Source organism: Eublepharis macularius, chromosome 9, assembly GCF_028583425.1.
Source record: "Eublepharis macularius isolate TG4126 chromosome 9, MPM_Emac_v1.0, whole genome shotgun sequence".
In the NCBI taxonomy this organism is placed as follows: domain Eukaryota; kingdom Metazoa; phylum Chordata; class Lepidosauria; order Squamata; family Eublepharidae; genus Eublepharis; species Eublepharis macularius.
Window position 1 is genome coordinate 95,765,823 of NC_072798.1, and position 25,852 is coordinate 95,791,674.

The 25,852-nt window shown below is 42.8% G+C and overlaps 1 protein-coding gene across 3 annotated transcripts in view; it reads left to right on the plus strand.

Moving 5' to 3' along the window:
• Nucleotides 1–25,852, plus strand: part of ATXN7L1 (ataxin 7 like 1) — a 92,650-nt gene that overhangs the window by 28,629 nt on the left and 38,169 nt on the right. Inside the window, exons 3-4 of one of the 3 annotated variants that reach the window (XM_054989116.1) lie at nt 4,607–4,711; nt 24,768–24,990. In XM_054989116.1, coding sequence (XP_054845091.1) covers nt 4,607–4,711; nt 24,768–24,990 — 328 coding nt within the window. Of the gene's footprint in view, nt 1–4,606; nt 4,712–20,823; nt 20,957–21,318; nt 21,393–24,767; nt 24,991–25,852 lie in introns of those variants that run through there. The other 2 variants (XM_054989114.1, XM_054989115.1) reach the window with 2 other exon arrangements.

Genomic DNA, 25,852 nt, shown 5'->3' on the forward strand with positions numbered 1-25,852 from the left:
GATATCGGGCAAAAGTCGGCTCACAATATACTTCAGTTTCTTCGAACAAAGGGTGGACATTACGTCCCTGTTGCCCTAAACTCTTTAAATCCAAAACCTTGGCCTAACACAGGAGGGCCTTTACACTTGCAAGGTGTGCTACGCTCCCCTCTGCTGTGTTAGATGGGCGGTTTAGCAGAATTCCCTGAGAAAAGGCTTTGCCCCTGCAATGAAGGAGAAATTGAGACTGTAGATCATGTTCTTCTTCGTTGTCCTTCGTTGTTCGTTATCAAGATGCTTGCATCAAGCTCATCACCCTTTGATCAATAGAATACTTGGAAGAATGAGCTTGGAATATGTTAGGCGACTTCTAGAAGATGGAAATCTGACAAAAACAGCCTCAGTCGCAAAATTTGGTGCCACGGCCTATAAAATCCATCAGATGCTTTCATTAATGAGGTTTATATAAATACTACCCTTTTATATTACTGTTTTAATTAACGATTTTAATTTTGTGCTATTTTTACAAATAATTTTAATTTCGTAATTTGTAGTATTCCCTCGATGCTGGTCTTTGACCGTATAATAAATTTGAATGAGTTGATGTGTCTAATCAGAGTGTCGCTGAAAACGCCTGTGGTCTGCTATCTCGCACAATACATTTCTCAGTCAATCAAGATCCACGACCTTATGAGATGGATCCAGTGATCTTTTGGTTCAAGAATCCCATCTCTTTTCCCTATGTTACCTTCAGCAGTATCAGTTATGGAAAAGTTGATTCCTGGGGTTGCTAGACCCATGTGGTTGGGGAGAGGTGTACTAAGGAGTAGACGTGGGTCTGAACCGAAAAAAATGAACCATATGATTCGTGGTTCGTCACATTCCATGAACCAGAAACCACAAACTTCCACAACCTTTTCCCAGGTCACAAATCGGTTTGTGGTTCGTGGAATTTCAAACGCCCGGTGCCAGTTGCTGAAGCTGGCGCAGGGTGTTATAAACAGACAGCTCCCTTCTCCTGCTGCTCGTGGTAGCAGGAGAACAGGGCTGTCAGTGTCACACATGCCAAGCCGGCTGAAGCCCATTGGCCGAAGCCGGTGCAGAGTGTGTGAAGCTGACAGCCCCGTCAGCAGGAAAATAGGCCTGCCAGCTTCACTCACCCCGTGCCGGCTCGGGTCCATGAGGGGAACCAACAAAAATCAAGATTACTCAAATGTGTATATTCTTAGGATACATATAAAAAACATGTTCTGTGAAATACTCTGTGCAATATATAAATACAAAATAATTCACTTCAGTATAATGAAAGGTGTATACATATCAAGTATTTACATCAGGCCGTATCCCCTCGGTCTGATGTAAATACTTGATATGTCTACACCTTTCATTATACTGAAGTGAATTATTTTGTATTTATATATTGCACAGAGTATTGCACTGAAAATATTTTTATATGTATCCTAAGAATATACACATTTGAGTAATCTTGATTTTTGTTGGTTCCCCTGCTGGTTCAGCTCGTTTTTCCTTTTCATTGTCGGGGACCGCCTCTTTCGGTTTGCTGTTGGCTTCAGTCCATCGACTGAACCTGGCGAGGGGTCTGTGAAACTGACAGCCCCGATCTCTGCTGCCCCGGCAGCAAGAGAAGGGGGCTGTCAGCTTCTCTTGCCTTGCACAGGCTTCAGGCCATGGGCTGAACACAGCGCAGGGTATGTCAAACTGGCAACCCCTGTTCTCCTGCCATCAGGGGCTGAACCCAGCACGGGGTGACCAAAGCTGACAGCTCCAGTTGTCCTGCCACCCTGAGCAGCAGAAGAACAGAGGCTGTCAGTTTCACAGACCCTGCGCCAGCTTCAGCAGAGGCTGACAGCCTCACTCACCCCACAAATGCTTCAGCCCATGGGCTTCAGCCGGCGCAAGGTCTGTCAAACTGACAGCCCCTGTTCTGCTGCCCAGGGCAGCTGGAAAGAGGGAGAGTTTGAAGGGAAGGAGGTTCCCTACGCCGCTTGCAAGCAGCGTGAGGAACCTTCGTCCCTTCAAACTCTCTCCTCCTTCCTCCAGCCAGCTGGAAAGGGGGGAAAAGGGGGATACCTTGATGTGGGTGGCAGGAGAACGGGGCTGTCAGTTTCACACACGATCAGCGGTGCCAGCCTGTCTGGCTATAAACCGCTGATGACTCACAAGAACCGGGCAAAAAAGTGGAGTTCGTGGAAAACACAGTCCCACGAACCGCATTTTCACGAACTACGAATTGCCCTGGTTTGTGCGTTTTTTTGTTTCGTATTGTGATTCGTGCCCACCTCTACTAAAGTGCAGAGAGAGAGTGAAATTGCCCCCTCTGACCTTTCTCCCATCAGCTCTACAGATACAAGAGAAAAGGGGATGATTTTCCCCCTTCTCCTCTGCACTATAGCCCTGACCCCATGTGGCTGGAAGTCCACGTGAGCCCACAGCCCCAGGAGTCAAGTTGTCTGTCATCGCAAGGGACTGCTGGGGAAAGGGAAATGCAGGAAAGATGCATGACTCGCCAGTGTTTTCTGCTGACTGGTTACTGGATCCAGCCAAATACCTTACTGTTCATTGAATGACCACTTCTGTAACTTCCCACCCTACCTCTGCAAATATTCATCTGTTGCACAAGGCTTCCATGGATTTGTGTGTGTGTGTGTGTGTGTGTTGGGGGTGGGGCAAACAGCATTTTTAAATGGGCGACACTGACTGATAAGGATATAGGTACATAATGAAGCATAAATGGAAAATACATTTTGAAAACTGAAACTTGATCTTTGATTTTCACTTGCTTTCAGTCAGCAGAATCCTTCTGTCTGTACAGGATATTGTGAAAACCTCTCATAGTCCCCTTTATTTAACCAGTTATCCACCAACTCTTCTGAACTCATTGTCCTGCTTGCGATGTTACAATTTGTGTACAAGTGACTGATCCTTGTGGGTCTTAAATGAGCATTACTTTATCAACCTTTTGAGTGACAAAGTATTCTTTCCCCCCTAAGAACTGCTACTCCAGTTTAAGTTTACCAGGTCAAGTGGCATCCATGTATTCTTTCTCACTCAGTTCATGATTCTTTAATCCAGGGAGATGTTAAAGTAGCAATAAGTGATTTGTAAATATTTCAAAAATTGAGATTTTATCAGATAATGATTTTGTTTAATACTGAAAAACAATGCTGAGCCTTGTATTGGAATATTTAATTACTTCATTTTAATTAAATAGATTCTCTTTAGAAACAACTGCAAATGCTCCCACAATAAATTCTTTTTTTAAAGTCTTATGAGACAATAAGTTTGTAAGTGTTTAGATTGGCTTTTTGTGGCAGTGCAGTATTGCACATAGTTCTTCAAGAAGTCAAATAATTGTTTTCCATGATTGAGATTGTGGCTTGCAGTTGATTTTTTTTCTGTTGCTGTAGAAAGTTGGGAGTGAAATCAGCTAATTATGTCCCAGATAGGTCAGGGATTCCCTTAGATTATTGATTGAGGCACGTCTTGTTGATTATTGCTATTCTTCACTCCGTAGGTTGGAACATTTAATGAGCAAAATGGGGACAGTTGCTTAGGAGCCTCTGCTTTGCAAACAGACAAGGGGAATTGACCAAGAGGTTTGTTTCAGAGGGCTTTGCACAGGAGTTGTTACTTACACGATTAGGGGGTCTACGTGCCTGGCTGAGGATAATCAGTCAACACCTAACGTTTCCATTAGTGTGGGTCCTTTCCGCTTTGTTTTGCCACCCATTTCTGGCTCTTCACAAAGTCTTTAAACAGCTGCAAGCTCACGGTCTCATACAGACTCAGCGAAAGCTTCATGAGGAGTGAAATTTGTATGAATATGACTCTGAAAAGAAGTCCTGCTTCTTTTTTGAAATTGCAAAAATTCAAATGGTGGGAAATGATGGTACTTTCCTTCACACTTGCTCTATTTTTACTTGTATATTTATTACCTACAGTACTATGGTTTGGATCCCAGAATACCATTGTATTGGTAGAGGCCTTCCTCTTCTGGATGGAGCTTTCCCGGAGGCAGGAGGTTCTGTTGGTAGCAGAAGAGCATTTTGTGTTGGGGGAAAGCTGCTTCTGCTGAGGGAAAGTTACTCTGTGCTTTCGCAATGGATTCACACAGGGCTTTTTTTCGGGGGAAAGAGGTGGTGGAACTCGGTGGGTTGCCCTCGGAGAAAATGGTCACATGGCTGGTGGCCCCGCCCCCTGACCTCCAGACAGAGGGGAGTTTAGATTGCCCTCGGAGGGCAATCTAAACTCCCCTCTGTCTGGAGGTCAGGGGGCGGGGCCACCAGCCATGTGACCATTTTCAAGAGGTTCCGGAACTCCATTCCACTACGTTCCAGCTGAAAAAAGCCCTGGATTCACAGAATTCAGCTTAGGCATCAGCCATATTGTTTCTTGTGTTTGGAGTAGTTAAAATAAGACGTTCCGTTTTTAGTTTACATAAAAATTGCTCAACATTAGATCTAGAGAATGCCTATCTCGTTCTTTCTGTAGTGAGTCTGACAACTTTTCTGGGTGTTTTTTTTTTTTATTTTAAATTTTTGAAAATATTTTTTTGAAAGGACAACTTCTAATGTTATATATATATATTTTTTCGACTCTCCCACAGATATGCACTTATTTGGCCATTATCCAGCTCATGATGATTTCTATCTAGTAGTGTGCAATATCTGCAATCAGGTAGTCAAGCCACAGGTTTTCCAGTCACACTGCGGTAAGTGAAAACTTTTGTTCCTGGGTTATGGCTCGGTGTACGTGTCCCGTCAGAAATGGTGCCCTAGCAATAACATTATTTTTAAAATGAACTTTTTCCCCCTTGAGCTCGTTAATAGTAATTTCCTTGCTAAGACTCGAATGTGAACACAGTTTAAATATGCATACACACACACACACACACACCCCTTCCAGGTGGGGAGGTAATATGTGTTCAGTGCCTATTTTTTCCTCTGAGAACAACCTGAGACATTTTGTCGAAAGTCTAAATAGTTTCTCTCGCTCACCAATACATATGATACGGTGGAAAGTTAACCTGGGCGACCCACATTGAAATGAATGACAGGTAAACATTTTTCTCTCGAGTGCCAGCTTTGTGTGACTTTTTTGTTCGTCCATCCTCTTAATGGGAAGGACAAGACAGGACCCTCCCACCAAGCATGGCTGTCATGCTTTTGGGTAAGGCAGATATGCGCACATTGATAGATCATTTTGTAGAGCAGCTGTATGTGCAAAATCCAAAAGCTCCTACTTTTCAGCCCAGCGTCTTCCCGGAAGTCCGCTGTGTGGTTCATATCTATATGCATTCGGTTTTGTGCAAATGAGCGTGTTTGGTGGGTGTTTAGTAGGCCAGAAGTGAGAAAGGAGAACGAGGGTGGGGTTCAATCTAATTCTTCTCCTTTCACTGCAAGTAGCTTTCACTGTGCAGCACAAAAATTGTCTAAACAGGGCCCACATCTCCGCCTCTCCTTACTCTCAAGGGTACCACCGTCTTTGTTCCCTCTAGTTTGAACGTGTCAGGGGCTTCTTACTGTGCTAGTCCCCTTCTCCACATGGCTGTCCACACTACAAGGGGCAATCATAGCAGAACTGGTACAGGCCTGAACAGTTGCGACGGGAGTCGAATTCATCAAGTCTCCCAAAGTGTTCGTAGTACTTACTTGGCCAAGTTTCCTGTGCTTTAGCACACAAGCATCAAATCAAGACCACGGTTTAACTGCTCTCGGATGCATCCTTAATTGGCAGTAAGTTCCCATTTCCCGTCACTCAGATTTACTTTCCAATAAAGTGTTTAGGAGCTTGGTTTTAAACTATCTGGACATACCCTTGTTTATAAGGGGACTGGCTGAATTGTAAACCAGGAGCTACAGTGTCAAATCTTACTGATTTTATATAGTGTGAAAGGACACCCTGGTATGAAGTGCATACTTTAAAGTAGGTTTTTCTTTAAAATCTTGATCTGCTGACATGTACTTTTCCTTATGATAATGCTTATTCATTCTACCCAAAGGTAAATTTCATTCAAAGGCATTGGCTGTGATCTTCTGGCCTAGGCGTATTGGATCTCTGACAACACTGTGCTGATAGCCTTGAGCATGTGGACATGACTCTCACTATTTTGTTTTGTGCTTTTCTTTGGTTTATGGGTTAGCAAAAACCCCTTGGGGGGGTGCTCCTACTGTGAACTCTTCATGCTGCTATGTCTATTTCTGATCTTGCTAACCAATCACTAATTGCTGATTTATTAACTAATTATTTTGGTCCGTGAAACCAAAGGAAAGTCTGCAGAATTAAATTGAAATGCTTCTTGTGAGCTCCTGCTTCATCTGTATTCAATGCAACTAAGCTAGGTTTTTAGGAGAAAACTGCAAGAGACTTTAAAGTAGTTAATGGTGAACTGTAAGTATTGAGTTTTGTGGTGTGCTTGAAATGGCCTTTGCTCATCTGACATTCTGGTCAATCCTGTGGGATAGCAAATGGTTTAAGAAAATTTTTAGATGAAATACGTTTTTACAGAAGGCATCTGACAAGTAACTACTTTGTCTAAGAAAACAAGTGGTGAGAAAAATAGCAGTACTTTCACTAGAATATTAGGTGCTAGATTAATAGTTTACTGTTTGCTTGAAAATGTTGTAAAAGAAAGAATGCTCAAATCTAGAACTTGGGTTACCAAGAAGGAAGGGCCCAATAATGGAAACATTCAAGGGTTCATGAATAAAGAGAACATTCGGTGATCTTACAGTGAAATCCTAAGTGGAGTTACTCCAGTCTAACCCCGTTGAAATCAATGGGTTTAGACTGGAGTAACTCTGCTTAGGATTTCACTGTTAGTTGTAGGGAATATCCCATGCAGGCCCGGCTGAAAAATAGGTGACTGTTGGACCTTGGCTTGATCTCCCCCCCTCCCACCCCATAATAGCATCAGCTGCTGAACCGACAAGCTGGAAATGGTGGCCCTTATGGGGGCAGAATAACTAGATATAAATTTTGTTAAAAGAAAATAGTAAGTGTGGTTTGTTTCTTGGGAAGCTCCTGTGATAAAAATGGCAAACGAAACTCTTGTTTGTTGGAAGGGTTTTCTTTTTTCTGGACCTTGTTTGGATGATGGAGTAGGTTTGATTACATCAGTAATCTGCCCTTAGCTGCCTATAGTCAACTTTTGTATTCTCTGGAGTGGCTGTATTTTCCAGGTGCTAGTCCAGAGGCTGAAATGAATGCAAATAACCATATTCTGTACTCCCGTCCCCATCATTTAGGAATAAGTGCTACAGAGTTTATGGAACCCATATGCTTTGTTGGTGGGTTTGTCTGCTAGAGGGGCGTGGTGTTGGAAATAATTCCCTTTAAAGTAGATTGGCACCCCTCCTTTGCATGGTGAGTAAGAGAATTGCACATAAACATGGAGAATCGTTACCTCCATTGCTTACATGTGAAACTGTGATAGATTTTTTTTAACCACATCTTGTTTAAAACTTTGACCGGGTACCCAGTGTTATGCTTCAGAGGAAGCGCATCAGCACTACGAGCTATCAGTTGACCCTTGCTGTGTGTGTTCCAAATGTTTTTTCAGCGCTCGTATCACTATCCCAACCAACCTGAAGTTGTTTGGTCAGCTGTGCAGAATGATCATTACCTGTACACGTGTTGTACAAAACTATCGGAGAATCGGGAACGTTAATTCAGTATGAAAGTAGACTTTTTAAGAGCGGTTGCCTAAAGGTCGTGAGATTTAAAAGCAATGTTAATTGAAATTAATAGCTGTGGCTCTTTTTAATAATGAATTATGAAAGTTAGAAGTCAGGGTGGCACCATAAAGAGGGCACGTTCACAGTCAGGCTTTGTTTGGAAAGTAGAAAATCTTGCTAGTTTTAAAAGTTTGGTAGATGGCTGTTGATCTAACCTTCAACAAACCGTTTAAGTCTAGACGGGTGGAAATGAGCTCTGTTAAGGTGCTGTGATGTAGAGGATGGATTTGGGCACATCGTTACTGCTTCACCAGTAAAACAATGAAATCTCCATTAGAGAAGAAGTGGTTTTTGCATATGCAGTTATTACCTATGCGTAAATTGGTGAGCAAAAAAGTGTCTTGAGGCACCTTAAAGACGTGTGATTTTGGCAGAAGCTTCTGTGAGGAGGAGCAGCAGGAGGAACCGTCTTTAAGCTATGAGACCATTGGTTACTTCGGCTACAGTAGACAAACGTGGCTCCTCCTCTGGAATGGTAAACAACTTTTTCTTGGCATCCCACTAGTTACTCTTACTTTACTATGTCAAACACAAACTACTAATTGTTATCTTCAAGACCTTTCTGATGTTGCTTTCTCTCTCCCTAACTATCACCTGAGGTACGAAGTCCTTTTAAGCGTAAGCTGGTATGCCGCGTATCTGCCTGGTTTCTTGGTAAGACAATAGGTTGGATCCTGCATACCTATTCCACTTCCAGTGGTGCAAAGGAGAAGGTGTTGCCATGATCAGGGTCCAGCCTAGTGCTTAATTCTTTTGTGGTGAACATGGTGTGTGCATCAAGACTGTAAAATGTCATTCCTACATGTAGATCACCACATGTCTCTGGTGTGTAGCAGTGATGAAGAAGTGATGGCTGATAGCAGCTTCTGACCATGTGTGTGTGTGTGCACTGTGTGTGCAATGTTGCACGTTACGATCAAATATTTTTATTGTGCTGAATCTACATAGAAGTGGTTTCTGTCTTGGAATTTTCTGCTACAGCATCTCTTGCAGCTTTCTGGTATGGCCGTGTTTCCCCGACAACCATGCACAATTTCAGCAACGGAAGTCTGCTCTGTTCTGGAAGCCATCTCTTCTTTTAACAAGGAAGCAGGTGATTTTTTTTGCCCAGAATAATGTATTATCTGGAAGGCATTCCCTCCCACCCGTTCCTCTCTGGCACCCTCTCTTCTAATAAATTGCCCGGTGAGGTTGGCTCTTGGCTGGAATGCAGTGTGTATGTCACCCTACTAAAAATCTTTTCTTTTTTATTTTATTGGCAAATTTAAAATCCCATTAAAAAGAGAAAGAGAACAAGAAAAAGAGAAAGAAAGGGAAAAGAACAGAAACTAGAGAAAAGAAACAAAGAAAAATAATATATACGCGAGAAATCATTTTCACTTTTCTCTACAATACCTGTAATAGAAGGCTATTACAAACACTATACTTTTAGCCTTAATACCTCAAAAGTTTACCTTTTCTATGCCCACCCCCTTTATTTAATTTCCCCAAATTTATCTTCTTGAAATCAAATCCATAAATCATCAGTTCATCTTTTTCCATTTCACGCAGAAAGTCAGTAAGGGGTTCCCAATTTGTTATGAATGTAGACAATGTTTTATCTCTGATAAAAGTTACTAAAATCTTTTCCAAATGATATACAACTGTCCTTGCAGATATTACAGGAAATATATATAATAAAAATAGAATTTTAAAAACTATTCCATTGCCAACAGACAAAAACAGTTCTATAGGAATCTGTTGGAAGTTTTTCCGGTGGGCTGGAGTTATGTTTCATTGTTCACTTCTCAAGAACTGTTCTGCACAGATAGATATATGCATGCAATTTAAAGATAATGAGATGATTCAGCCCCTCTTCCTTCCGTGTGTACTGCTTCACGGTTAGGGCTTCCAGGTGTCATTTCCATTAAATTTCCAGCCTCTTATATTTAATAATAAAGAGAACTTGAATAGTATTTATTTTGCGTCTGAGTGGCCTTTCTAGGAACTGTGGATAATTTTTGTGGTTTCTCAGTTTGGTTTTTTTAGAATGCTCTTTCTTCTGAAACTTATTTCAGCTTAAGAGTTGCTCGTGAGTTGTGATGCTTGTTTTCGGTGCCTGGAGGCTTCTGACTTATTATTGTTAGGATCACTTCCTTAAAATAACAGCTTCCTTTTTTTCTGAAAGCTGAAAGATCTATAGATAACACGCAGTGACAAAGAATTGGGGATGTTCTTCTCCCCTCTGTAAGACAAAAGTTGGTCTGGCATATGAGTAGTATTTTTAAAGCCAGCTTGATGTTGTGGTCAAGTATCAAACTAGGATCTGGGAGACCAGGTTTGAATTGCTGTGGCAGCTCACTAGGTGATCCTGACCTACCTCAGAGGGTGGTGGTTGTGAGAATAAAATGGGAAACGAGAACCATATACACCTCTCTGAGCTCCTTGAAGGAACGATCGCATTAAAATGTTTTAGATACACAAAAGCTAAGTGACCAAAAAATACAGAAGTCTCAGAATTTGTTTAGTATTGGATTAACACTTGGGTCATAAAGATGCTTGTCTGGGACTTGCTGTCACATAAATGGATTTAGAGACGGGAGGATTAAATACCCATGTAAAATAAGAAAGTTCTTGGGGCCTAATATGCAGACATGCCTTTTAAAACTGTGGACATGGATGCTGGATAGAGGCGAGCATGAACAGGGAAAATGGTGGTTCATTGCGGTTTGTGGTCCATCAAATTCCATGAACCACAAACCACCATGAACGTGCCTGGTTTGCGAACCGGTTTGTTTGGTTTGTTGGCTCGTCCCTTCTGGGGCTGCAGAAGGTCTGCAGAAAGCCCATCCCTCCCATTGCCTAGGTAACAGATTGATTGGCGCCAGGCTGTCCACAATGATGAAACAAAAAACGAATCATACAAACTGCTCTAAAAATCATAGCGGTTTGCCATGGTTTGTCAGAAATGATCTCCGAAGAACCACTGGTTTGTGAACCAAAAACTGGCCCAGTTCGTAATGAACTTTGGTTCATATTTCGGTTCGTGCCCATCTCTAGTTCTGGATAAAGATGAACTTACATGCCTCCAGAAGACAGTTGTATCTGAATATTTATTGCTGACTATGAGTATCTGATGTTCTGGGAGTTTTTAATTGTTTTTGGAAGAATTGTTTCAGAGATCTCTTAACAACAGGTTCTGAAAGCAGTTTCCAAAATTGCAGCTTGTTCTCGAAGATAGAGAATGCTCTCTCATTCTCTTGTTTTCCTTTGAGTATTTTCTGTCACTGATACGAGTTAGGAGATTCAGAGCCTAGTATGCTGGGACTGGACTACCAAGACCCTGGATGAAACCCCTGCTCTACCGTGAAGCTCACTAGATGGTCTTCAGTAAGTGAGGGGGTTAGATGCCGCGATTTGTCAGTGGAAGGCACGGATCATCTTGATCCTTTCCTATGTTGCCTTCCCTGGAAGTCCCTTCCTACCACGAAAAAGGTGATTCCTTGGGTTGCAGGGCCTACATGGACCAATAGTCATAATAGTTGAGAGGGTGCACTGAATAATTTCAGTGCTCGAACAAGAGTTCCTTCTCTTGCGGCTGCAGAAGTATTTGTTGTGTGGAGACAGATTTTTGTACTACTACCAAGACACAATTCACATGGGAAAAATTAAGCTCAGTGTGTGTATGCAAACGGACATTTGCGTAGTCTTGAAATTACCATTTTAGATCAGTTGTTAGCATATATGTAGCCAGTAGGGGGAGCTCATATCATGATTTGTGCGTGGGTCCCCCTAACAATGATTGGCCTTCTCTAACTCTCAAAAAACATGACTGGAATAAATCCCTGGGTTCAGCTTGTCTCTTTTCTAATAACAATAACAACAAAAATAACAACAACATTCGATTTATATACTGCCCTTCAGGACAACTTAACATTCACTCAGAGTGGTTTACAAAGTATGTTGTTATTATCCCCACAACAATCACCCTGTGAGGTGATAATAGTCATATTGTCACCATCTCACATATCCTAGAATATTTTAAGACTAGATTCAGATTTCAGTTTAAATTGAGTAGTTCTTCTCTGTTTACGAGCGCAGCATTGGGGGGCCGGGGGGGGGGGGAGGTGACAGCAGAAAGTCTGCAAGAATCCCAGGGCTGAAGGGATGCTTGAATCGTGTTTTGTGCATTGAGTGTATGCATGAACAAAAATATATCTGATAATGGATATATTTCCTACACACGAATTGCCTGATAGTTACCCCAAGATGAACAGTATATCTACATATAATTGTAGGATATCAAAGAGCTTTTCACAAACACAACTGCAGGTTAACCTTTTACTCTCACATTAAATCATATTAATATTCTGTTAATGGAATGATTTACGTTTATCTTACTGAATCAGAGATTAGCCAAAAAAAACCTCCTATTTTTCTAGAAGGTAGCAGTAGGTTTCATCTGCCAGGTACAGTTAGAGCCACTTTTGGGATGAACAATAAAAGTTAGCTTTGGGGGAGAGACTTGTCAGTCTTCGTTGTTATCTAGAAGAAACTGGGCAAGGAGCAGCTGATTGAGAAATCCATGTCCCCCGGACCATGTTTGACTGACTGTTGCTTGAGGTGAGATTCTCAGGAAAGAATTTGTGGGGAGGGTGAACCCATCTAATAAAGAATAGCATTAAACTATTGAATAAAAATTAATCTTGCCAGCTGCCATAAGCCTAACAGATTCTGAGTATGCCATCAGAGCTTCATTCTTTATCCAGTATCCTCAATTAAATACATAGTAATTAGGGCTGTGCAAGCCCTGGTTGCTTTGGGTTTCCCGCTTCGGGTTTACCCGAACCGGGAAACAGCTTCGGGTAAAGTGTATTTCGGAAGCGGCAAGCAGCTTCGGAAATACAGCGTCGTAAAGCTTCGGGTTTGCCTCGGAAAGATTCGGGTGTCAATTTCACTTCCAGCTTTCGGGTGCCCTGTGGGGGGGCAATTTCTTTCCGAGGCAAACCAAACTTGGTGGGAACCTTCTCCTACCTCTTCTCTAACAACTCCCCAAATTTCGGAAAGTTTGAACTTTGGGGGGCCATGTTATGCCCCCCCAAAGATGGTACCCCCATCCTCCTCCATTCGCCATTCCCTATGGGAAAAATAGGCGACATTTCTAGGTTGCTAGGGGTGGCATTTTGCAAGCAAAATGCACCCAACATTCAGGGGGCCTTCTCCTACCTTTCCTCCCACCCCCCACCAAGTCTCAACCTGCTCCCAGTTTGGGGGGGCATTTTATGGCCTCCCAATGATGCTGCCCTTAGCCCCCCTCCTTTTCTCCATTATATCCTATGAGGGGGGAAAAAGAAGAGGCTTTTCTGGGTAGGGGTGGCATTTTGCATGCAACAGCCCCACACAGCCCCAAAGACACACTCCGCAACATTCCCACACTTGCCCTTACCCCAAGAGCAGGCTGGCCAGCCATCTCCCATTGTTCCCTATGATAGGAACTTTTAAATTCCCTTTCCCAGGGCAATTATGCACATCCCAGGGGTGCCATAATGGAGGGCACACTCCTGAGTGCAAGCTTGTCCCTGTGAAAGCACACCTGAACCACCGACACCCTCCCCAAAATTCCCCCCCCCCACCTACAGAGAGGGCTGGCCAGCTAGCGCCATTGTTCCCTATGATGGGAACTAACCTAACACCAAAGAACAAAACCACAAACACACACTGAATAAAGTTTAAAATCTTTATTTTTCAACCTTCAAATACAGAAAAAAGGCACGGTAGTGTGACACAGCACACCATTCCCCCACCCCAAAGGAACACAACTCACTACACACCAGAGAATCTGAAAAACACAGTTACATGCAAAAAATCTTTATTTCCTGTTGTGATTCAAGTTACACAGCAAGAACACAACACCAAGGGCATCGCAGCCGCCCCCACCCTCACCCCAAAGGAACACAACTCACTACACACCAGAGAATCTGAAAAACACAGTTACATGCAAAAAATCTTTATTTCCTGTTGTGATTCAAGTTACACAGCAAGAACACAACACCGAGGGCATCACAGCCGCCCCACCCCACCCCAAAGGAACACAACTCACTACACACCAGAGAATGTGAAAAACACAGTTACATGCAAAAAATCTTTATTTCCTGTTGTGTTTCAAGTTACACAGCAAGAACACAACACCGAGGGCAGACACACACACACAGACACATCAGGAAAAACTCCCCCCCTCCAACCACACACACACACACACACACACACACACACACACTGTAGAAAAAAAATTAAATTTTTTAAAAAAATTCACTCCCACTCAGTCAAGCCCCTATCCTCCCCTCCGCTCCCCACACCCACCAAGACAATCCCCCCCAAGAAAACTTAAAATCCTTTAAACAGGTACCAACCCCCTCCCCCAACCAACAACAGTAAAAATGAATCAAGAAAAAATTCTGAAAAAAATTAGAAAAAAATTAATTTTTTTAAAGAAATTCACTCCCACCCAGTCAAGCCCCTTATCCTCCCCTCCCCCCTCACCACACCCACCAAGACAACCCCCCCCATGAGAAAACCCTGTGAGTCACTGACTTGCTCACCACTCCTGCAGTCCAGCGATGGTCAGGCGACAGGCAGGAATTCAACGGGGGAAGTCTTCCTCCACAGCAAGACTGCAGAGACGAGATGCTCGACCAGCCACAGCAGCAGCGGGAGTCTCTCAGTCTCTAGGAAAGAGCAGAATGGAAACTGGTTATTAAATAAGTATATTAACTCTTTAAAAACTACTTCTAAATTCTAACCCCTCTGTCCCAAAGTGTGGAAGCCAGAGTAAAAAACTAGGCCAAAGCCTTGGCACACACCAGGGAAGCCACCCACTGTAGAAATGAAAGGCAGGCACAGTAAAAAAAAAAACTTTAAACAGAGCAGCAGTGGGCCAGCTTCAAGTTAACCCCCCACCACCACCACCTAGGCCAAAGCCTTGGCACACACCAGGGCTTGGCATGAGTCTGCCCCTAGGAAGCCACAGTTAAATTTAAAAAATAAAATGCAAACTTAAAACAAATCCTTTCCCAAACCCATTGCCCCCCAACCACCCCCTCCCCCTAAGATCAAAGAATCTTGTGAGTCAGTGAGACTCGCTTACCAGTGAGATGCAGGGCCAGTCAGCAGCACTCCACAGCAGGGTCCTCCTCTTCCAATTTCTGTCCAGGCAAGCCGCTCTCTCAATGTCAGGGTAAATTGGAAGATTCCTAAAGGGAAGCCTCCAGTTTATAGCCCTGCACTGCAGCATTTTAAAAAAGGCACTCTCCTGCCAGAGAATCCCCATTGGCTGGGCTGGAAGGAGAATGCTACTGCAGGATTGGCCACTCCTAACCCCTCCTCCCCCTTACACTCATTGCAAAGTCTGCAAACAGTGCAAAGAATCCCTCCAAATGTGCAGGTTTGCTTGCTGCTTGCAATTGGCAATTGAGATCAGCAGCAGCAAGCAAAAGCTCCCGCCACTTTTTCAGGGAGGGGAGGGGGAAGGAGGAGGTTAGAGTGAGTCACTCACTACTCCTCCCCCTCCCCTCTCCAAAGCCGGAACTGGAAGCCTTGAATAGGCTTCAAAACATTGCCTTTTTTTTTTTAGCACAGGAAGCTTTTGCTTGCTGCTGCTGATCTCCATTGCCAATTGCAAGCGGCCGGCAATAGAGATCAGCAGCAGCAAGTAAAAGCTTCCCGTGCTTTTTTTTTTTTTTTTTAAACCGGCGCTCGAGCAGCCGCTCCGAAGCGACCCGAAGCAATACGAATCACTTCGGGTTGCTTAGCTTCGGTATTTCCGAAGCGGGGCCATCTTGCTGGCCCCGCTTCGGGAAGTTCCGAAGCTACACAAAGCGGGTCACTTCGGGTAACTACCCGAAGCGAAACCCGAAGCGACCAGCCCTAATTGTAATACTGCTTTCTCTAGATTAACTTTGTTGTTGTTGTTCCAGTATATAGCAATAAATGTTGGCCTCTGGTGTAAAAACGTGTCAAGTTTTTAGACCTTTCCCTCCCAGGTGTTTTTATACATAGAACGTTTGTTCATCAGCATCACAAACCAATCCTCATTCTTGCACAACCAGCAAACTTGTTTGATTTTGAAGATTGTACAATCTTGCTGCTGTCAGCATGTTTAGCACTAAACCCTGGGTCGGAGCCAGACTAAATGGACAATTTCCTCTGATTATTTATTTTCTTGGGGTCCCCTGCTGCTCCAGGAGCAATATATTGTGGAGAGGAGCAAAGGAGGCCATAAAGTTTCATTCTGACACTGGAAAATTTGCTTTGGATCCAACCCTGTGCTTTCTAGCACTCTAGGAATAATACCAATGAATGCAGGCGCTAAGTCCTTATTGAGACGAACCCCCATAATCTCAGAAACTCCAGCAAACTTTCTTCAAAATTTCTGCACAAGCTGATAGTTTGACCAAAATTGGAATAAGGTACTTTAAAAAAATAAATGTTATTAAAACTGGAGAGCCAGTTTGGTGTAGTGGTTTAGAGCGGGGGACTCTAATCTGGAGAGCCGGGTTTGATTCCCCACTCTTCCACTTGAAGCCAGCTGGGTGACCTTGGGCTAGTCATGGCTCTCTGGAGCTCTCCCAGCCCCACCCACCTCACAGGGTGATTGTTGTGGGGATAATAATGACATACTTTGTAAACCACTCTGAGTGGGCGTTAAGTTGTCCTCAAAGGCGGTATATAAATTGAATGTTGTTGTTATTTAAAACACATTTTTAAAAAGTGGACTCCTTTCTTGCATCTCTTAACAGATGATAAATATAGAATTGGTCTTGGAAAACTGGGCTAGCTTAACCAGTGTACGATACCACTTGTACAGCAGCTTGAAACTGTTTGCATGGCTAGTAACATTCAGCGAAGCATTAACAGTATTTTCATGCCACTTAAACCAGGGAGCATCTGGGATGATCACGGATGGATATTTCCCCACCTCAGCCTGTGCACTCGAGAATGGTCTCCTTGTCCTATTGCATGGAAGCGAATTGTTTTTTAACATTTCTCAAAGTAAATAAATATTTCTCTCAAGGCAGGTTTGGACTTCAGAGTGGCAGTTTTGCCCACAAGACTTCTTATGTTCTAGAACATGACTGCTTGCTGAATCCAGTACTTCTGAGAAAGCAGCGGTCTTGTAGCGTTGAGCTTAGTTTCCGTATGTTCACATTTAAGCAAAAGTACTTTCTGGAAAATGTATTAACCTTAGAAATTTGGTAGTACGTAACATGCATTTGAACAATGTTGCCTTATCTTATAACTCAACCAATCTACCCAGTTGATCTACAGCTGCCGTGCCCACAGCTCCACATTGAATTTAATATAGTAAATATGGTAAACATGATGTTTAAGGTTGTTATATGCAAAGATGTGAGGTGGAAAATTTTCCACTGGTTTACTTCCTATAGAAAAAAATTTATAAGTGTTTGTTTCACAAAATGAATAAAAATGAATAGATGCTGTTTCCAATACAATATCAGGCAAATGTGGCAGTTTCAAAGTTGTAATTAATTTTTTCAGCTGATTATCCCTAGGAACTATGTGAAAGACTACCTGTGTGTTTTATCGGTTTGTAAACATGAGAGGGGAGAAAATAAAATAATAAAGGGAGACAATCTGAATTTAAAAAAAAATTAAGTTACGAATTCACCTGATAGGTTGTCAGTCAAAACCAAACCAATGCTAACAAAACCAATGCTAACATTTTGATTTATGTCTCATATGTTAGAAGTGATGGTGTAAATCTGATGTGGAACTAACAAGTAATATTGTGAAGAATGACAGTGAAATTGAGGGTTTCCACTGAAGAGAATTAACCCTAATATTTTATAGTGCTTTATATTTTGAAAGCACAGCCAGTATACAGTTACGTGAATGTATTGTTTACCACAGGGGTCTCCAACCTTTTTCAGCACGTGGGCACCTTTGAAATTCTGGCAAATGATAGTGGATGTGACCTCAAAATAGCTGCCCCTGGAGGTAGAGCCAATTCAAAATATCAAGGAGTGAGATTGTGTAAAAATCTGATAGTAACTTTTCAACATTTCAGGCAGAAGCTCCAGGGCTTTTTTCCTGGGAAAAGAGGTGGTGGAACTCAGTGGGTTGCCCTCGGAGAAAATGGTCACGTGGCTGGTGGCCCCGCCCCCTGATCTCCAGACAGAGGGGAGTTGAGATTGCCCTCCGCGCCGCTGAGCGGCACAGAGGGCAATCTAAACTCCCCTCTGCCTGGAGATCGGGGGACGGGGCCACCAGCCACATGACCATTTTCAAGAGGTTCCGGAACTCCGTTCCACTGCGTTCCCGCTGAAAAAAAGCCCCGAGAAGCTCTGATTATTAGGATACTTTTTAAAATCAATGTATTCGTAAAAAGAATTCTTCCATACATGTAGGTTACCTTCAGTCACACAGAAAAGATCATTGTACTGTGGTGGCAGATGCTGCCGAAGCAGTTTTTAAAAATGTGTACAGCCAGTCAGATCTCCAGTGGCCAATCAGAAGCCATGCTGGACAGAATACCCACTGGGCCCATCTACTTACAAAAAACATTTAACTAGCACCGGAAGAGGTGCTAGTTAAATATTGGGGACCCCTGGTTTAGCAGCTTAACCAACAACCGTGTTCATGCATACAATGAAAAAACAACTCTCTGGTGCCATTTAATGGGAAATGAATAAAGGGGATACTTTGATTGACAATTCGCTAATCATCCAGTCAAAGTTTGCTCCATGGTACAAAACTTTTTAAAAATACCATTTTAGAGCTTCTTATTTTAGTGGATATAACAGCATATATAACATTAGAACGGCGTTCATCTTGCTGTGCTTGCAGATCATGCCAACACGGCTACTTACTGGACAATACTTAAAAATACTGCAGGAACAACACGTTGGTATATGCGGAAGTTCAGTAGAAAACCTTCTGGTTATGTTTTGATACTTGAAGCCCAGAAACAAATTTGTCTAAGATATTAGAGACTTTATATTCCGCCCTCCTCCCCGATTCTGACAAATTACTATATGTGTGGACTCTTAGGTCTCTTACAGGATATTACTCTTTAGCCACTAGGAAAATCAGAACAAATGCAGCTTTAAGAAAGGCGTCAATTAAATGATATGTAACTTTTGAGCTTGAATGAGGATTCTTGGAGATGGATGTTATATTAGCAATTATATATTCGAGGCTGTAAATATGTCTTTACTTGTAATGGTCAATGGCCATATATAAACTTTATTACTACTATTACTACCACTTAAGAGATGAGTTTCTTTTCCCGTATTGTCAAACTTTATACACTGCACATGTTCTTCAATTAGTGGGTGAAAAGACCTACCAACAGCTGCCCTGCTTGCTGTGCATACATATGAAAACATGAATTCACTTTTTATCAAGTCATATTATTGGTTCACTACCTTTGCGCTGGAAGCAGCTCTCCCAGGTCTCTAGAAGAGATTGCCTCCTCTTAACTGGAGAGCCTCAAGGTTGAGAACTTTCTACCCATTGAGTTTAGGGTCTTTCCATGACGTCAGATTCTTAACAACAGTGCACGCTCTTGACAGCCTGTGTGCTGAAGCCATTTCAGTGGGAATTTGTCTAAGACCAACAGGGGCACAAAGCTTACTGTGTGACTTTGAGTCAGCTGTCACCCATGGAAGCTTAAGTTAGAATAAAAAATTATTAGCCACTAAGATGCCGCAAGACTTCTGTTTAGTTTTTGAGCCGGTTGGTACCTCTCATTCTAGCTTCCATCAAAGGGTTGTCGTCACAATGCAGGGGTCCCTGGGTGTGTGTGTGCGCGCACGCATGTGTATACTGTCTTTAGAGGAAAGGCCAGGAATGCTTTTAAAACAAGGTATGTGTGAGCACAGACACTTTGATCAACATGGCACCTAACCGTGTGAGCAGAATATTTTTTCTCACACATACTTTACTTTCCCCACAGTGTGATACAACCAGTTTATTTTCTCTTCAGTTCGAACCATAGTTTGCTCTGCTTGAAATCTGTAGGGTGCAACAGTAGAGGTAATGTAGGGAATTGGAGCGTGAAAGGGCAGTGAGTGTGTGAGCGCTTGGTTTGGCATTGCATCTGCAGCAAGGCCTTAGAGACAGGCTGTCACCTTCACCTTGGTGACCCCCTGCGTTTGTCATCTACAAAAGTCATTTTTGTGACTCTCTTTCTGGGTCTATTATTGCATGGAGCAGGGCCTTTTTTCAGGGGGAACGCGGGGGAACGGAGTTCCGGAACCTCTTGAAAATGGTCACATGGCTGGTGGCCCCACCCCCTGATCTCCAGACAGAGGGGAGTTGAGATTGCCCTCCTAAGAGGCGCGGAGGTCAATCTCAACTCCGCTCTGTCTGGAGATCGGGGTGGGGCCACCAGCCATGTGACCATTTTCTCCGAGGGAAAACCACTGAGTTCCACTACCTCTTTTCCCAGAAAAAAAGCCCTGGCATGGAGAATATATTCTTCATAAACACCTTTTTTTTTTTTTACAGAAAAAGTATTAACTGTGCATTAAGAGCCAATTCATTTTTGTTAATGTCCAACTGTGCAACTGGTAGAGTGAAACCTGTGGTGTGTGTGTGTGTGTGTAGAGAGAGAGAGACAGACAGACGGACCATTGTCAATACAGTGGATGTCAGCACAGATCTGCTGTTTGCTGGATCAGTAGTCTGCCCCATCCCCAACCCTTTCAGAATGTCGAATTGTATGAACTGTTCCACGTTTCAGCCCTGCATGTGATTTACAGTAGTTTTAGAATTGGATTAATTTGGCCGATTGAACACCCCTGTAAATTCTTTCAGCTCATATTTCTTCTTGCAAGATGTTTTGCATAGCGTGCGTCTTCCTGATTTCCCTTTGGCAGAGGAAAAGAATTTTAGCCTTTTCTGTTTGGAAGGCAAGGCTCTGCTTGTGTGTTGCTAACACATGGAAGTGCGACATGGTCGTTATTTCAACATCTCATAGTTTTCCAGTGATGTCACTCGAGTTAGCAAGTTTCCTAAGCTGCCTTTTTTTTATCAGAAACATCAGCACTCTTCTTCAGGCTGGCGGTTCACTTCCTTTGTCAGCTTGCGCGAGAAGAAACACAGCAAAACTTCTATTTCCTTTACAACAATGCAAATACAGTTGTGGTGGATACAGTTTGAAGATCGTTCGCAAGCTTTTCCAAGCAAGCTCGAATCTTTGATGTGTCCAGCTCTCTCAGGTTATACAAGTTTCTTTACAGTCTTTTCTACTACTCTTGGAACTTATTGTACTTCGTTTGGCAGACTTTGTTGGTCCCTTCAGTTCTTTTAAAATCTGATTTACAGGATGTGAAGTATGCTGGGGCAATGCTGCGTGTTGTTCTGGAGAAAGTGAAAGTGCTTAACAAGGTGTTTACTGTCACTTGTTGCAACCCCCCCCCTTGCTTGTACATTAATCTCACAGGGACTCCTGTTCTCTGGCTCCTGGATAAGAGCCTTTCTCCCCTCTTTAAGTATGCTTGGCATTCCGTTGAATTTTTAAGTATTTTGAACTGGAAGTGTGAGTCATTATTTACTAAGGTCTACAAAGTTGCCGAGTTGGAGAGACGAGTATCAGTAAGGCTAAAGTACTTTGGAGTCTAGAGAGCGCGGAATCAGTTACTCGTCCGTTTATCTGTGAGTAAGAAGTAGAGCAGCCTGTGAAATTCCAGTCTGTGGTTTTAAAAGTACGTCACACATTTGTTATGACTACTGTAGATGAACTTGCATGTTGACTTGAGGAGCCTCTGGTTTGAAAATGCTTTAAGCTAGGATGGCTAAGTAGGCCATTTTTCTGTTTTGACTTAAGTATTTTACACTTTGCCCCTATCAGCTCGCTTAAGAGAAAGTTGGCAGTTTGTGTATAAGAGACCGTTTGAAGTGAAAAAAGAATAGAACTTTTTAAAACACTTGCCACATTTAATGGAATGTGGGTTAAGCATTGCTTCTGTTTTACTTTTCTGCTTGATTTATGTTTACTTTTAACTTTCATTTTTAAAAATACATTGTTCTTTGTCCCTTATTAATTTTAGTATTTTTTCCTATTTTTGCCTGTTTTATTTTATAGATCCAGAGGAGTTAGCTGTGTTAGTCTCTAGTTGCAAAATAGTAAAGAATGCAGTCTGACGAAGAGAGCTGTGGCTCTCAAAAGCTTATGCTACAATAAAGTTGGTTAGTCTTAAAGGTGCTACTGGACTCTTTACTATTTCATTTTATAGACAGTCTTTTGCATGGAGAGAGGGGGTTCAGAAAGGGTCTGCTAAAAACATCTTATCATCAAGTACTTTCCGTTCTTTCACACACATTTTATGCTTGTTTATACCAAATTGTTCCCTGATACGCTGCTGTTGTGGCACTTTTTTAAAAAATAAATGTGAAAAGTTTTTTTGAGTGTGTGATCCCAGATGATATCATGAATGTGATGACCTCACAGTGTGACGTGGCCTGTCAGATTTGTTTGTGTGATAATACCATGAACAAAAGCCAGCTTCTCAGCTCATTCCAGGGGTTAACTTTGTTTTATATGGGCAAGTGTGAACTGGTGCCTAAAGCTATGAAAAAGATCAAATGACAGTAATGAGCTGGGACTGTTAACTCTCACCTTTTCGTTTCTTCTCATAATATGTGACACTCGTAGCATAGCTTGGGTAGGTTGAAGAGTTAAAAGTTGAGTGCAGGCAAGCTGTGACACACAGGAGGGCATTATTTCATCATTGTTTAGAAAATATACGCCTGTACTCCAGAGACCTGATTGAGGTGCTGCACCAAGGAAAAAACAACAACGTAAGAAATATGAACGTTAACACAGACTATCAAAACAGCATAAAATTATATTCAGCAGCTTGAAATGATAGCCATAAAATAGGCCCTGGGATAGAAACAGATTGTTAAAACCTAGAGAAGATGGAATCGCTTAGTTATAAGTCCAGGGTGCAAGGAGTGCTTGCACCCTGGTGCCACCACAGAAGAGGCTCTGTCTGTGGTTTTTCCGTTTATGTCTCATCTTAAGGTGGGAGCCTGGATAACAAGACTTGGGAAGGTGATTTTCAAACTGGCAGGTTAAATAAGTACAGAGGAGGCAGTCTTTCAAATAAACAGGAATAACAAAAATATTGTAAGGAGTAGTTTGTTCGCTCGAGATAATAGCACTGAATATTCAACCTCTGGTATTCCCACCATGGTCTTAAAAGTAACCAGATATGCTTATTTCTTCAAGGCATGGCTCAGATTGACAACCTTGGATTTTTAAAATTGGTTTTCTTTGCTTCTCCTCCTTTAGTTTAGTAGATCTGATTATCTTTTTCTTTCCTTTGAAGCACTCTAGTAAGAACTGACAGCTCATGTTACTCCCATCTTTCCTATGGTTATAGATCCAGAGAAGTTAGCAGTGTTAGTCTGTAGTCGCCAAATAGTAAAGAGTCCAGTAGCACCTTTAAGACTAACCACCTTTATTGTAGCATAAGCTTTTTCGAGAACCACAGCCCTCTTCATCACCAGATGGACACAAGACCAGCCTCAACCATACAGCTGGTGGAACATCTCTGTGTATTAATTGCAATTGTATAGTCATTTAAAAAGTATTGGCCTCTGTAAGCATCTAGGGTTATCATAGATCAAGATGAGCTTTTGTGAGTCACAGTTCACTTCTTCAGATTGAGCTGTGACTCACGAAAGCTCATCATACCCTGCCACAAATTTTGTTAGTCTTATAGGTGCTACTGCAGTCTTGTTCTTTTCTAGGTTTATCATAGTTTGTTATCCTCTAGTCAGAGGGAAACCAATATGGACAGTCTGAATATCGGCCTTGGTGGCTCTGTGTGACTTGTGCTGTCAGGTGGGCTGCTGCTTGCTGGTCTTTAAGCCCCAATGAAGAGGGGAAAGGGGTTGAAGCACGTGGTTCACATGTAGATGGCCCCGTGTTCACTCCCTGGCAGCTCCACTTTAAAGGCTCTGGGGTACCACGTGTTAGGAAATGGCTTTCTCTGAGGTTCTGAAGTGCTGTTGCCAATCAAAGTAGTAGACAGTGGTGAGGTATTTGGACCAGTGGTTTGACTTGGTTTAAGACAGCTGGATATTCTGGTCATCGCCAGTGAGAATTTTTAAACCATAACTGTGTATGTTGAATCATAAGCAAGTATGAAGGTTGAAAATGGAGGTCACAGTGTAACTTTTTGATCACAGTCCATTTTCTTGCATATGTTACTAGTGATAGGAGGTGGAGAACCTTAAAGCTGGTTTGCCTATGTGAGGCCGCTGTTTGATTTCTGCTCTGTGTCTGGGGAATGGAGCATGGAGAAAACCTCAGTATAAGCCGAGCTGTAAGCTGACATAGACCGTAGCACCCAGTGGCCGTTTCCATACTAATTGCAAAACTTGTCTGTATGGCTTCGGTTGCTTCTTTATGGGGCATTAAACTTACCTATGGTAGTCTAGTGATTTGGGGATTGGGAAATTCAAGTCTGCGAACAAGGCCTGGTTTGAAACAGTGTATTGGTCAAAGAAACTTAGCTTTTCTCCCAAGTGTTTGTAAAACAGAACACAGTTGCTCTATCTATCTGAGCTGAATGCCCAGAAGGAAGGTTTGCATGTTCTGGAACATAACGGAGGATTTGTCTGGCAGCCCATATAGCTTACATCTTGACCAAGCGATCCTGACAGCCTGGGCCAGCAAGCCAGCATGATTTTGGGTTCTGATGGTAATACCAGGCCAAGAAGGACAGCCATATATGTGCCCCAGGACTGGGTTCCTGTATTAGATGAGCAGTACTTGGGTGCACTTCTTGGTCATTGCCCTAACACAGAGAGTGAAGCTCAAAAGAAGCGCTTGCACGCTCTGGCTTTTTTGCACTGTCATTTGGTATAATATCTGTATTTAATTTACAGCAAATCAGTACAATGTAGAGTCTGCTTTCTCTATTGCTTTGGTTTCTTTCTCCCCCCCCCCTTATCTAGGTGCCTTTATTTTGTCTATTTAGTGACTTTTTTGTTACTTTCCCCCCCTCCATGCTGTAGAACGACGACACGGTTCAATGTGTAAGCCTTCCCCGTCTCCAGCATCTCCACCCTGCAATTCCCGGGCATCACTACTACAGATGAAACCGAAATCCTGTATCGGCGGCCATAACTCTGTCAGCAACAACTCAAAGCCATTTAAAACGCCCAAAGACAATCTACTTACCTCCACTAGCAGACAACACATGGTCTTTCCTTCAAAAGCATCGAGGGATAAGCCTTGGTAAGTTGCTGCGGTACCACTCGGTTGATGCCCACCTCCACTGCCCCCTTCCTACGTCCCACCCCCTGATTCTTTCTAAGTAAACAATGGATTTCTTCTCAGGCTGAAGTGCAGTGTAAATACCTTTTTTAAAAACCCTTAAATAGGAAAGCGTGCCACAAAATGGTACCTCCTTCAGGTTCATGGTGATCAGTATGAAACTAGAATATTACGGCTTAGATGCTGTGTAGAAAATGGTCCTGTTTTAAACAAAGTGGCATGTTTCAAAAATTCTCTTGAATTTCATATAGAACCTCACCTCAACTGTGTTGATAGATGGAGGTGGGCCGAGGAGCATTTCATTCTACTGAGAAGGTGCTTAAAAAACCACATAGGACGGGGTAGAATTGCCAATCTTCGGGTGGGGCCCGGAGTTCTCCTTGAGATTACAAATCATCTCTGGACTAAAGAAGTCCATTTTCCTGGAAGAAATGGCTCCATCAACAGACTCTGCCCTCTCCAGGCACCAGCCCCAGATCTCCAGGAATTTCCCAAGCTGGACCTGGCAACTCGTACGACAGGGTCGGCCCAGGCTTTTCATTGATTTGCCTGATCACCTTTTAAAGCCTGCTAAACTGGTGGCCATCCCTTCCTCCTGTGCCAGTGGGTTCCTCAAGTCGACTGCTCTTTATGCAAAATCTATTTATTCTTTTGTACGTACTTCAGTCACTGACTGTTTCCACTTCATAAAGCTGGACAAAGTTGCCATGGAGCCAGGACTCACACTGGCCCTGCTGAACACAGGGTACAAAACCCCCCCTATGATTGAACTCCTACACTGAAGAGACAGCTGTGAACACAGCCGGCACTGGTGGGAGTTCCA